The sequence below is a fragment of the Felis catus genome, chromosome C2 (assembly GCF_018350175.1).
Source record: "Felis catus isolate Fca126 chromosome C2, F.catus_Fca126_mat1.0, whole genome shotgun sequence".
NCBI lineage: Eukaryota > Metazoa > Chordata > Mammalia > Carnivora > Felidae > Felis > Felis catus.
This window is the reverse complement of record NC_058376.1, coordinates 105,977,919-105,990,264: the sequence shown is the minus strand read 5'-3', so window position 1 is coordinate 105,990,264 and position 12,346 is coordinate 105,977,919. Positions and strand designations below refer to the sequence as shown.

General features: G+C 46.1%; 1 protein-coding gene across 1 annotated transcript in view; it reads right to left on the bottom strand.

Moving 5' to 3' along the window:
* The window catches only part of RARRES1 (retinoic acid receptor responder 1), a 58,203-nt gene that overhangs the window by 37,324 nt on the left and 8,533 nt on the right, over positions 1-12,346 (bottom strand). Inside the window, exon 2 of the mRNA XM_045037392.1 lies at positions 2,205-2,267. Within this exon, the coding sequence (XP_044893327.1) occupies positions 2,205-2,267 (63 nt within the window). The remainder of the gene's footprint in view (positions 1-2,204; positions 2,268-12,346) is intronic.

Here is a 12,346-nt window from a genome sequence, read left to right as displayed (position 1 = left end):
AATTGAGCTCCTGTCTGTCTGATGCCAGAGCCCTGCCTCTATACTAATTCCATCTCTCTACTCCAGGATCTCATCTGAAAGGAATGTAGGCAGATGCCACCCAAATGGGACTAATTCAAGGGATGTTTTTTGCATTCACATTTAAATGCAGACATCTGAGTATTCTGGGATCATCCTCACTTGGTTTCCAATCCAGAGACATCTGGATCTGGACAACTGGGTGCTGTAAGTAAACATCAAATGTAGGACTCAACTGTCAGACAGTCCTTCTCCATCCTTACAGGTCACAGATTCCTTACCCCAACAACAAAAAAGCCAGGAACCTATTCCCAGAAAATTGCATGTATGCTCAGAGCATCAACACTGGGCCTAGAATTTGAGGAAGTTTGTGGCCACTAGTCATGGCCCCACCCAGACCCATCCATGGGCCCCTAGTTAAGAACTCCTGTTACAGAGTGCTTGGTTGAGCAGTTCACGTCTTTGTACTTTTACAGTTGTTTATACTGGATGGTCGTTTAACCTGGATGGTAACAACCAAAAAAGAAACGCCCAGAACTATTTTGGTTTCAACCAAAAAAGAAACAAAAAAGCACAAACAAATTTCAATCAAAATTGGATCTGCTTAATAAGCCCATTTCTAGCACAGTGCTAACTCAAAAAAACTGAGGTGTGCTTTCCAGTGGTTGACTCCCCTCTCCCCCACCCCGAATCCCCTGAGTGCTAGTTTGAATGAGAAGGAGCTTTGGTGGTACATTAAAATCTGAATTATCGGCACAACATAGAAAAAAGGTGAAGGGGGCATCTGGAAGAGGCTTATGGAAGGCAGAAGAAGAGAGGGCTGGCACACAAGCTCCTTTGATGTCTAAGCCGTTTCCAGGGAAGAGAAAAGGAACCAGTTTTGTTTTCTTTTTACTTTCCTTTTTGTCCCCTCAAAACAGCTCCACAGAATCAAAGCAAAGCACTCTCATCCTCTGAAATGGAACATTTCAATTAGCTAGCTATGCTCTTTACAGAAACCTATTGCCGGTCAGAATGATCTAGGAAATGTTTTCCCTTTAGCTTTAATCTAACACTTGCAGTTTGCAACGCTAGAATCAAAGGGGTCTTCTTTAAGCTTTAAGAAAATGCTTAATTCTTAGGTGAAGTAGCAAAGTCAGAATACATTGTTATTTTGTTACAACTTGTCTCTATAGACTGGTAAGCATTCCTCCAGAAGACTCAGTCTGGGTTGCGAGGTGGGGGTCCTGCCCCCCCCAACCCCCAGGAAGGAAGCTCTGCCCCCCTGAGACACTTGAATGTGATGCTGCCTGCTCTGACTCAGCACCACACAGAGAGCATCTGGGCTGGTCTTCTCTCCACCCATGTTCCAGCTGCTGACACCCAGCTTGGCCCAGCACATGGAAGTTCATCTGGCTCTAATTTCTGTGTGAGCCTTCTGTTTACTCCCTTCCCAAGAACGGACGGGTAAAGGAAACTTGGCAAACCATGGCCTGCTCGGTCAGGATTGTAGGGACTAATAATGCCTGTGGCATACGTTGGTACTGCTCTGTGTTTTACAGAAGACTTCTGTATGGAAGCTCCTGGGTTGGCCTCGTGCTAAGTCGGCCCGCTAACAAGAAATGTCACCAGCTGACAGGAGGAAGGCAGGTTGACATTTGAGAGTGAGTCATTCTAAGCATTCAGAGGTGTTAGAAGAGACACCAAGGGGACTGTGAAATTTCCTCCCAGGGGCAAAGGAAGGAGGTGATGGTGGCTCTGTGGGCTGTTTTAAAAGTAGCCCTGCATAAGGCCATGACGTCGAAGGCCTTAAATACTGAGTTCCTGTCCAGCTCCGTTCTCCATTTCTGGAGAATAGAAAACGAAGAACAAAACAAATGCAAACCTCTGGGTCACTATATATTCAGATTTTCACCTTTTGTTTTTTAAAAATTTTTTAACATTTATTTTTGGGAGAGGGACAGGTGAGCTGGGGGAGGGGCAGAGAGAGAGGGAGATAAACGGAATCCAAAGGTGGCTCCAGGCTCTGAGTTGTCAGCACAGAGCCCGACGTGGGGCTCGAACTCAGGAGCTGTGAGATCATGGCCTGAGCCAAAGTCAGATGCTCAACCGACTGAGCCACCCAGGCACCCCCAGATTTTCCCCCTTTAAAAAAATAAATCCATAGGAGTTGCTAATTGGATACTTCACCAATTATGGCAGCTTACCTCTGGGTTATAGCGATCTGTGGTAAACACCAGGTCAACCTGACATTCCTTCTTTGGATTAACCTGAAACATAGAAACCGAATCTTAGCCTGTTAGAAGTTCTGTTAACATCTTCCTATCCAAAAATCACTCTCTTGGGATACCATGGCATGCAAGTGGCAGCTATAGCATTTATACTGGAATAAAATCCATGACTTTTTAGAAGGAGAGAATATCTCAAATTTCGGTCTCATCATGACACTCTGCTTGGTAGTTTGACACCTACAAAGGGGGGTTGAGAAAGGGAAACGGTTGTACTGAGGCAGCCAGGTGACTTTGTGAGAGCAGCTAGATGAGAAACAGACGCGTGCATGTGGGTTGGGGGTGAGCACCTCTCCACGGCCTTCCCTGGGCGCAGGGCTGCAGCTGTGAGGCAGGCGGGGGCGGCAGGGGTGGTCAACAGGGGAGCCAGGAACAAGGGTGTACCCGGTAATAAATAAGGGGTTTTCTGATGGCGAGAAGTGAAGACAGAGAGGTGGGGCAGGAGTGGCTACTTTCTCTAAGGCGGCTGAGGAGCTGCCCTGAAGGGGGCCTCAGCTGAGCTGGAAGGGACAGCAGGGAAGCAGACGCCCCCAGACCCAGCAGGCAGACAGGACCTGCCAGCGAGTCAGGAAGTCTGGGACAGGATGGAGTACCGACCCTGACGCTGAAGAAGTCCTCAGCTTTATGCCCTCTCCTTCCCCCAGCAGCTTTCACCAGCAGGCACACCTCTAAACTTTGGGAATGCCTGTTTAGCCTTTTAGACTTTGTAATCACTTCCAATGCCTATTTTTAGAGTAAACAAAGCCATATCACTGAGGCAGTGTAAACGGTTTAGAAGAGCTTTATGCTATTTGCCATTAACCTTTTTTTTTTTTTTTTCAGAGAAAAATGATCATTCAGTACAAGGAATATTTTCTAGAGGATATTTCTGCTGCATGGAGCTGAAGTTATTTCATATAGTCTTAAGGTAGACTTTGGAAACATTGATTTCCTTTGAATCTTAGCCCAGGAACACAACAAGCAAACAGGACTGTGATTTTAAATAGGCAGATATCACCCACTCCTAGTTCAGATCCTTAAAAAATTCTAGAAAGCTGGAGAATGGAGGGATAGGATTCTCTGGCAACTGTTTGTGTAAAGAATATTTAAACATGTGAATGTATAGATGTTCCTGGGGCAGAGGGAGCCCCAAGAGCACTACACAGGGGCAGTTTTCTTAGGGCTCATTTTCAACCTTGAAAAAGTTCTGGTGTAAGTTGAAATATTGATTTCAGTTTACAGAATTCATACACACAAATTTATCTTCACTCTCTTTCACTGTTTGCCACAGACCATGCCAATCACAGGGTGGGGGTGGAGTGGGGAATGGGATACAAAGAAGTACAACATCCAGTCCAGCCTTACCAGAGACCTACTTCTTGTGTGGGAACAGGCAAGTCAAGAGAGACATAGAGTGCTCATCAGTGTGGCTGACAGCTGCACAGGTGCAGGGTGCTAAGTGCGGAAGGCTTTCTATGGAGAGTAGGGCCTGAACCAGTTCTTTGAGGAAGAGGTACTGACCAGGCAAGGGTGTGGGAACAGAATATAGGGGCTGGCATTCCAGGGGAGTCAACGAAGCTAGAAAAAAGGCTGTGCGGGAGGTTGGCACAAGGTCATGGAAAGCCTTTTTTTTTTTTTTTTTTTTTTTTGAGAGAGAGAGGGAGACAGAGAGCATGCAAGCAGAGGAGGGGCAGAGAGAGAAGGAGAGAGAGAGAATCCCAAGCAGGCTCCGTGCTATCAGCACAGAGCCTGATGCAGGGCTCCGACCCATGAATCGTGAGGTCATGACCTGAGTCAAACTCCAAGAGTTGGAGGCCTAGCTGATTGAGCCACCCAGGCATCCCTCACTTCTTTATTTTTTTTTAAATGAAGAGAATTTGGAACTTCATCCTGAACTTGGGGTGTCCCAGTAAACATAACTACAGTAGTTAGAGTGTTGGGAAGCCTAAGATAGGGTATTAAAAGGGCTTAGTGCCCGGGTCAGGGTAAAAGTTTAGTGTATGTTCACTTATCGTTAGTAAAATCTATAGACATGAAGGAGAGAAAAAAATCTGTGCTAGAAACGAGAGTCTGGCCACGTTCCAGGCTACGGAAGAATGTCAACACAGTCTCAAGGTTGCTTTTACTTTGGTTTACTCCTGCCTGGAGCTCCCTGTCTCCAAAACTCCAAAAGTTTGGGGTCTTTGCTGCCCAAGTTAAAGAAACACAGGGAACTGTGGGCTTGCTGCCTGTGACTCCCACACCACACCGGCACCCACAAAGGACCAGTCCTCTCAGAAGGCAGCACCTCTGCTTGCCAGCAGGTTCTATGCCTTGAATCATTTGTTGCACCAGCCCTGGGGCCCTCTCCCCAGCTACATGGGGGACCTTTCATCTGCACAGAGGCCCCCTGAGTGCAGCCCTCCTGCACAGGAGTCAGGGACCCCCTCAGGCTGCTAGTGGGGGGATGGGTGGGATGGGCAGTGAGACCATTCATGAGAAAAGCAGGAGGAGGCAGAGTTGACAGGTACAACCTTTGGTGCCCAGGAACATGGAGAGGAGTCCGAGGGCAGCTGAATGTTACAGAGGTAGATTCAGTGGAGGTAGAGTGGGTGAAGCCAGGGAATTGGATGCAAACCCCCAGGGGAGACATACGTGTACATAGAGAAGAATCCTGAGGACCACCAACCTTCAGATCAATAATACATTAGGGCATGCTTATTCACCATACACAAGGATTCACAAAGGTCTTTCTTATTCTTGACACAACTGTGCAGATTTTAAATAAACTACCCAAGATAGTATTTGAAAACAATTTTTTTTTTGAAAACACATGGGGGCAAAGTGAGGTACATACTCTTTGTAGGGAAAGAAACAACTTGATTAACAAAGGCTGCGAGCTGAGTCAGAATGGAGCCTGTCCATTTGAAGAGTTATTTTCCTTGCTGATTTGATTTCCTTAGTTTGTTTTAATGAGGCACTCTTAAAAGCATCTACGTTTTGTCCAAAATAAGATTTTTATATTTTGGGTTGGACTTTATCATTTATCAAGACGCAGCGCTTTTATCTCCCAAAAGGCCTCTCCCTCCTCCCTTGATGAGTCACGAGCTCCTCTGAGGTAGCTTTGCCAGTCGTCGTGAGATAAGGCCTATGGGCACCAGCAGCAGGAGCCAGTGCCTTCTCTATCTGGGACAGTGTCTCGTGCTCCTCTGGCCTGCCTGCTGCAGGACTGTGTTTCACTCTGGATGTATTTATTTTTTTGAGAGAGAGGGCACAAGTGAGTGAGGGGCAGAGAGAGAGAGAGAGAGAGAGAGAGAGAGAGAGAGAAAGAATTGGTGCTTACCCAAAGTGGGGCTTCTGCATTACCTGCAGCAGGACTCAAACTCATGAACCGTGAGATCATGACCTGAGCTAAAGTCAGATGCTTAATGACTGAGCCACCCAGGTACCCTTTTATTTTTTAAAATATCTTATGTTTTAGGGGCACCTGGGTGGCTCAGTTGGTTAAGCATCCAACTTTGACTCAGGTCATGATCTCGCGGTTCGTGAGTTCGAGACCCACGTCGGGCTCTGTGCTGACAGCTCAGAGCCTGGAGCCTGTTTCACATTCTGTGTCTCCCTCTCTCTCTGCCCCTCCTCTGCTGGCTTTCTCTCTCTCTCTCTCAGAAATAAATAAAAATATTAAAAAAAAATTTTTTTAATGTCTTATGTTTTAAAGTAATCTCTACACCAAACATGGGGCTCGAACTCACAACCCCAAGATCAAAAGTTGCATGCTCTGACTGAGCCAGCCAGGTGTCCCTACTCTGGCTGTCTTTGATTAAAACTGTCCTGTGGTAACCTGGCCTTGGTTGTTCAACACCCAGTGCAGGATTCATAGCACTGTGCTGGGTGCTGGAACACGGGGGCAGAACAGTGGTAGCCCATGCCCTCAGGGCAATCAGCAGGGGAGAAGGGCTTCAAGTGGATCACTGTAGAGCTGGTGATTTGATTAAAGAGGACGGAAGAGCTGTGACAGGAGAACTGGAGGGCCGCTCCAGTCTAAGAATCAGGGAAATGAAATCTAAGCTGAACTGTGAAGATTGAGAAGGAAGGGACTTGGTGGGGTGGGGGGCGGTGCAGGCAAATCATTCCACATGGAAGGAACAGTGAGGAGGAAGGCCCCGAGGGACGGCGAGTGGGGCCAGAGGGCAGAGAGACCGGAGCTGGGACCAGGAGGGGCCACCCTTCCTGGCAGGCTATGCTGAGGACTTCATCATAAGAGAAATGGGAAACCACGGACAGAAAGGAGAGATTTCTAAAAGATCCCTCTAGCTGTGGTGTGGAGAGTTGGTGCTGGAGTACGGAGGTGTCCTGAGTGACTGCCGAAGGCTGGCGGAGGGGGTGGATGAAACAAGGTGGGGACAGTGGACATGGAGAGAAGTGGACAGTGGACAGAAAGGAGTGCTACACTAGAAGGTACACCATGAATGAATTCAAGGCCAGAAATAGCCACTAAAATATAAGCTTCATAATAGGACAACATTATTAAACCGTCATTTAAATGATGCTTGTATTTACAGAACAACAATAGACACCCTGTTAGGTCTGTGCTGAGTACTGTTCTAAGCACTTCACATATCTTAACTATGCTAACAGCTCTGAAGGCTGGTTCAAACTCATGAGTAATCAGAAATGCAAATTAAAGAATCAATGCGGTATCACTGTACAACCATCAGACTGACAATAAGTTAGAAAGTGGGTCAGGCTAGCTGCTGGCCAGGTTTGGGGGCTTGCCATTTGGCTGGTGGCAGAGTAGCCCGGCGCAGCCTGGCTAGGAGGCAGTCTGGCTCACTTGGCCAGATGAAGCTTCCATATACTCTACAAGCTAATAGCTAATACCCCACTTCTGGGTATGCATCCCAGAGAAACGGTGATACTGGTTCCAGGGGACTCAGGAGGAGGCTCCTCGAGGCACTGCTTCAAGGGGTAGGAGTTGGGAGGCGACCTGGTGTCTATCCCTGGGGGGTGGGCAGGTAAAATGGGAGTGCCCGCCACAGAGTGATGTTCAGCGGGATGGGGGGGCGGGGACAGGAAGCACACTAGCCCATACAGCAATGTACGTAGATTCTAAATGCTGTGAGTGAAAACAGAAACAAAAACATGTATGGCAGGATACCATTTGCAAATAAATTTTAAATAAAAATTTGCACCCAAACCAACAGTATCTTTTATAATACTTACAAACAGATGAATATACAACCAGACTTTTTTGAGTGGATGCCCGTGGGAGGGTAGGGTGAATGGGAATGGAGATAGAAGAATAAATTCCAGAGGGGAGCCTCCACAGACCAAAGACAAAAACAGACCCTGATCTGAGGCATGATCCTCCCTCAGCTTTGTACCTGGGACCAAGAGCACATGAAATGGCTTTTAAAAAGACTGAAAGTCATTTTAAAATGTTAAGTCCAGGGGTGCCTGGGTAGCTCCGTCAGTTGAGCATCCGACTTTGGCTCAGGTCATGATCTCACGGTTCGTGGGTTCGAGCCCCACGTCAGGCTCTGTGCTCACAGCTCAGAGCCTGGAGCCTGCTTCAGATTCTGTGTCTCCCTCTCTCTCTGTCCCTCCCCCACTCACGCTCTGTCTCCCTGTGTCTCAAAAATAAACAAACATTAAAAAAAAATAAAAATAAAAAATGTTAAGTCGAGGGGCATCTGGGTGGCTGAGTCAGTTGAGCCTCCAACTTTGGCTCAGGTCATGATCTTGCGGTTCCTGAGTTCAAGCCCCGTCTCGGTGTCTGTGCTGACAGCTCAGAGCCTGGAGCCTGCTTTGGGTTCTGTGTCTCCCTCTCTCTCTCTGCACCTCCCCCACTCATGATCTGTCTCTCTCATTCTCTCAAAAATAAATAAAAACATTAAAAAATAAATAAAAATGTTAAGTCCAAAGTAACACAGTATGGATATCCTCACCCCATATCTGAAACTTAGGTCTTTGTTTTTCAGTTAGTGGGATTAGATTTGAGGAGTGTGGTAAACTCACTATACGTGGTTTCGAATTTAGAAGTTCTGTTCCCGGCATGGAGCCAACCTCTTCAGGTTGGGTGGTCCTCCCTCTGCAGCTGGCACGAGGGTTGCTACAGCCACATGGTGCAAAGCTAATCCATTCATTCACAGCTATTAAAAAAAAAAAGAAAAAGCTAAATAGACATTTTTTGAAAGAGCCCAACCTAAAACCGGGACAACAGTTCTGGCTTTTCTGAGGGAAGAAGTGTTCCTGGAATAGCAGGTCACAGTGTTCATTCATACCCTTACGTCCCCACATTGCCCACGTGTCCAAATAGGAGACACATTAGGAAGTTTTATATCTGTTTCTTAAAGCACAGCAAGAGGTACAACACATTGTTCTAATATTTTCTGGAATATTCTTTCTTTCATGAAAAGTCAGCAAACAAAGCAAATGACCATGTGACTGTATAACCTGAATGAATTAGCAGCTCTTTGCTACAGATTTCTTTTTAATTATGTATAAAGGAGGATTTATGGGCTACAGCCTGGAACAAAATGCTTTATAATCAGGGATGACTAATGACATGGATTATACCTAATCTGGTGTGTGTGTGTGTGTGTGTGTGTGTGTGTGTGTGTGTGTGTGTTATTTTCTAGGTTTCTTGGTTTTGTCCCCTCTGGCCACGAGGAAAGGCAGCCACCTCCCATGTGCACTTTCCACATGCTGAGCCTCACAAGGGCTCTTTAGGGGAATGATTAGCACTTTGATTTTGGGCTTCCCTTTCAGTAGGGAGGGAAACAGGCTGCTTTTAAAGTCCTGTTTGAGGGGCGCCTGGGTGGCACAGTCGGTTGAGCGTCCGACTTCAGCCAGGTCACGATCTCGCGGTCCGTGAGTTCGAGCCCCGCGTCGGGCTCTGGGCTGATGGCTCAGAGCCTGGAGCCTGTTTCCGGTTCTGTGTCTCCCTCTCTCTCTGCCCCTCCCCCGTTCATGCTCTGTCTCTCTGTGTCCCAAAAATAAATAAACGTTGAAAAAAAAAATTTAAAGTCCTGTTTGAGAAAGCATACAAAGGAAAGTGTACAAAGGATGACTGAACTCAGCACACTAGGCTTTTGGGGGCAGGGTAAGAGAAACGCTCCTCGAATCCTTACCCAATCAGTATCAAGTACTCGCATGAGAAGCACCCTGCTAAGCCACCAGGAAAGGACAATGATAAAGCTATAATATATACAATGAGCTCTCACTACATGCTTCTTGTGGTTCTACACAGTGCCTTGTATGATCACATCACAAGAGCCCTTTGGGGTAGATACTACCGTTGCCCGTTTTAAAGATGAAGAAATAGAGTCAACCACCCAAAGTCACAGAGCTAGTAAGTAATAAAGCCTGGCTCCTGATTGCTGCTTTTCCCTTATATGGCTCGGAGGTTGTACAAACAGAACCAGCATCCTCCAAGAGAGGGTGGAAAGAAAGCTCCGTAATGTGTGCACGGGGTGGGGGAACGGGGCAGGAGGAGGGAGACTGACTGGTTCCTACAGACAAGACCACCAAGCCTGGAAGGGAGACAGCCAGACCCGGCATGTGTATCAGTTTCCCAGGGCTGCTGTAACAAAGAACCACAAATTGGGTGCCTTAACAGAAACTGATCCTCTCACAGTTCTGAAGGCTACAAGTCCCAAATCAAGCTGTTGTCAGGGCCATGCTCCCTTGGAGACACTGGAGACACATGGTGGAATCCCTCCATGCCTCTCCCCAGCTGGCTTCTGGTGGTAGCCGTCAATCCCCAACATCCCTTGGCTGCAGCTGCAACATTTCAGTCTCTGCTCTGTCTTTAAATGGCATTTTCCTCTCTGTGTCTTCATGTGGTCATCCTCTATGGACATCAATCATCAGATGTAGAGCCCACGCTAATCCGGTATGGCCTCATCTTAACCCGACTGCATCTGCAGAGCCTCTATTTCCAGGGAGGGTCATGATCACAGGTAGGCGGCTTAGGACTTCAATATATATTTTTTTTTTTTTTGAGGACACCACAACCCACAACAGCATGGAAGTGAAGATGATCTGAGATTTTGCAAGCGGCCCTGGATACACTGTGGCAGGTAAGGTATAAAGGGGCGCACGAGCCAGTGCAGGTGGGGAATTCTCCAGGGAGGAGAGAGACTGAGAGAAAGGGAGCAGGCACCCAGTACAAGGAAGGGAGTGTGAGCCCTGGCATGGAGGTGAGCAGCCAGGTTGGGAAATTGGCAAGTTCATTGAGGGATATACTTGGAGTCAAGGTTAAGAGGGTAGATTGGGGCCAGCTTAGAGAAGGCCTCTTAGGGAGACTTCGTTCTGGAGTGATGGCTCTAAAACAAGCTGCAACAGAGACTCTTAGAAGGCCTGCTAAAGCACAGCATGCTGGGCCTCACCTCCAGAGTTCTGATTCAGCAAACGTGGGATGGACCCTGAGAATCTGCACATTAACGAGTTCCAGGGGATTCTGCTGCTGCTGCTCTGGGGACGACCATTTGAGGCCTTCTCTCTAGGCGCAGAGTGAAATCACTGAGGCTCTGAGGGAGGGGTAGAAGTGACAAGTACCTCTCCATGTGACAGTCACTAGAATACAGCCGAATGGGGAACTGAGAACAGGACAATCCTGAGGGCCAGAGGCTATCATGAGGACCAAATGCAATGGAGGAATGTGAACTCAAGGTTTGGTTGATGTAGTGCTTCTGGCAATTAGGTCATGGGGCTTTATCCAAAGGATAAGGCTACAAAAATGCTGATTTGAAGGGATACATGCACCCCCCCATGTTTATAGCAGCACTATCAACAATAGCAAAGTTATGGAAAGAGCCCAAATGTCCATCAACTGACGAATGAATAAACAAGATGTGCTATGTGTATATATATATATATATATATATATATATATACATACATATATACACACACAGAATGGAATATTACTTGGAATATTACTCAGCCATCAAAAAGAATGAAATCTTGCCATTTGCAACAATGTGGATGGAACTATATAGGGCATTATGGTAAGCGAAAGCAGTCAGAGGAAGACAAATACATGATTTCACACATATGTGAAACTTAAACACAAGAGATGAACATAGGGGAACGGAAGGAAAAATAAGATAAAAACAGAGAAGGAGGAAAACTATAAGAGACTCTTAAATATAGAGAACAAACAAGGTTGCTGGAAGGTGGGGAGTGGGGACGGGTTAAATGGGTGATGGGCATTAAGGAGGACACTTGTTAGGATGAGTAATGGGTGTTATATGTAAGTAATAAATCACTAAATTCTACTCCTGAAACCATCAGTATACTATATGTTAACTAACTTGGATTTAAATAAATAAATTTAAAAAAATACTCTAGGGATAAAAAAAAAAAAAGAAAGTGAAGATGGCAGGTCTAGCCCCTGTTTCAGGGAGTGTAATCGGTAAGCTCTATGCCAACACAGGATGTGCTCTTTTGCAAGCAGGAGCATTCTAAGAAGGCACTCTGGACAGAAATAGTTCCAATTAACAAAACATTGAAGAAAGTTCATTCCCTGCCTCCTATTACATGGAGAGCTACTTTGACATGTAAAGACATTTACATACGCATCAAGAAGTTAAAACTATCCATTCTAATACTCTACGAAGTCATGGCTTATTTTCAGTAAAAAAAGCTGCTTAATATAAAACACAAAGGTTTGTTTTCACGTCAATGGATCAAAGATTTTTCTTCCAGCGTGTATCTGGACTATCTTTATATTAGATACTACCCCATGTTTGTTTGTTTAAAGTCAAGTCACTGAAATATTGATGTGGATATTAGAAATAAACCTGAGGAACTTAATGAGGGATACAGAATATTTATTTATTCCATTTTAGAAACCTAAGACTGCCTTTAAACTCACTCAAAACTTGGAACCAAGTAAAGAGCAGGGATGGCGTCCCCAAGAAGCTTTGCTGTCACCTGCCATGGGGAGGCCATGAAAATGCTAGGACTCTGGGGGTTTTTAAAGACCTGATTCTGCCAAAAGCTAATCCTTAGAAAACAAAACCCTGTGCTTTGGAGAAATGCTGTCCTTGTTTTTCCTCTCTTTGCAGTTGGTTTCTAACCACAGTCCCTTCATG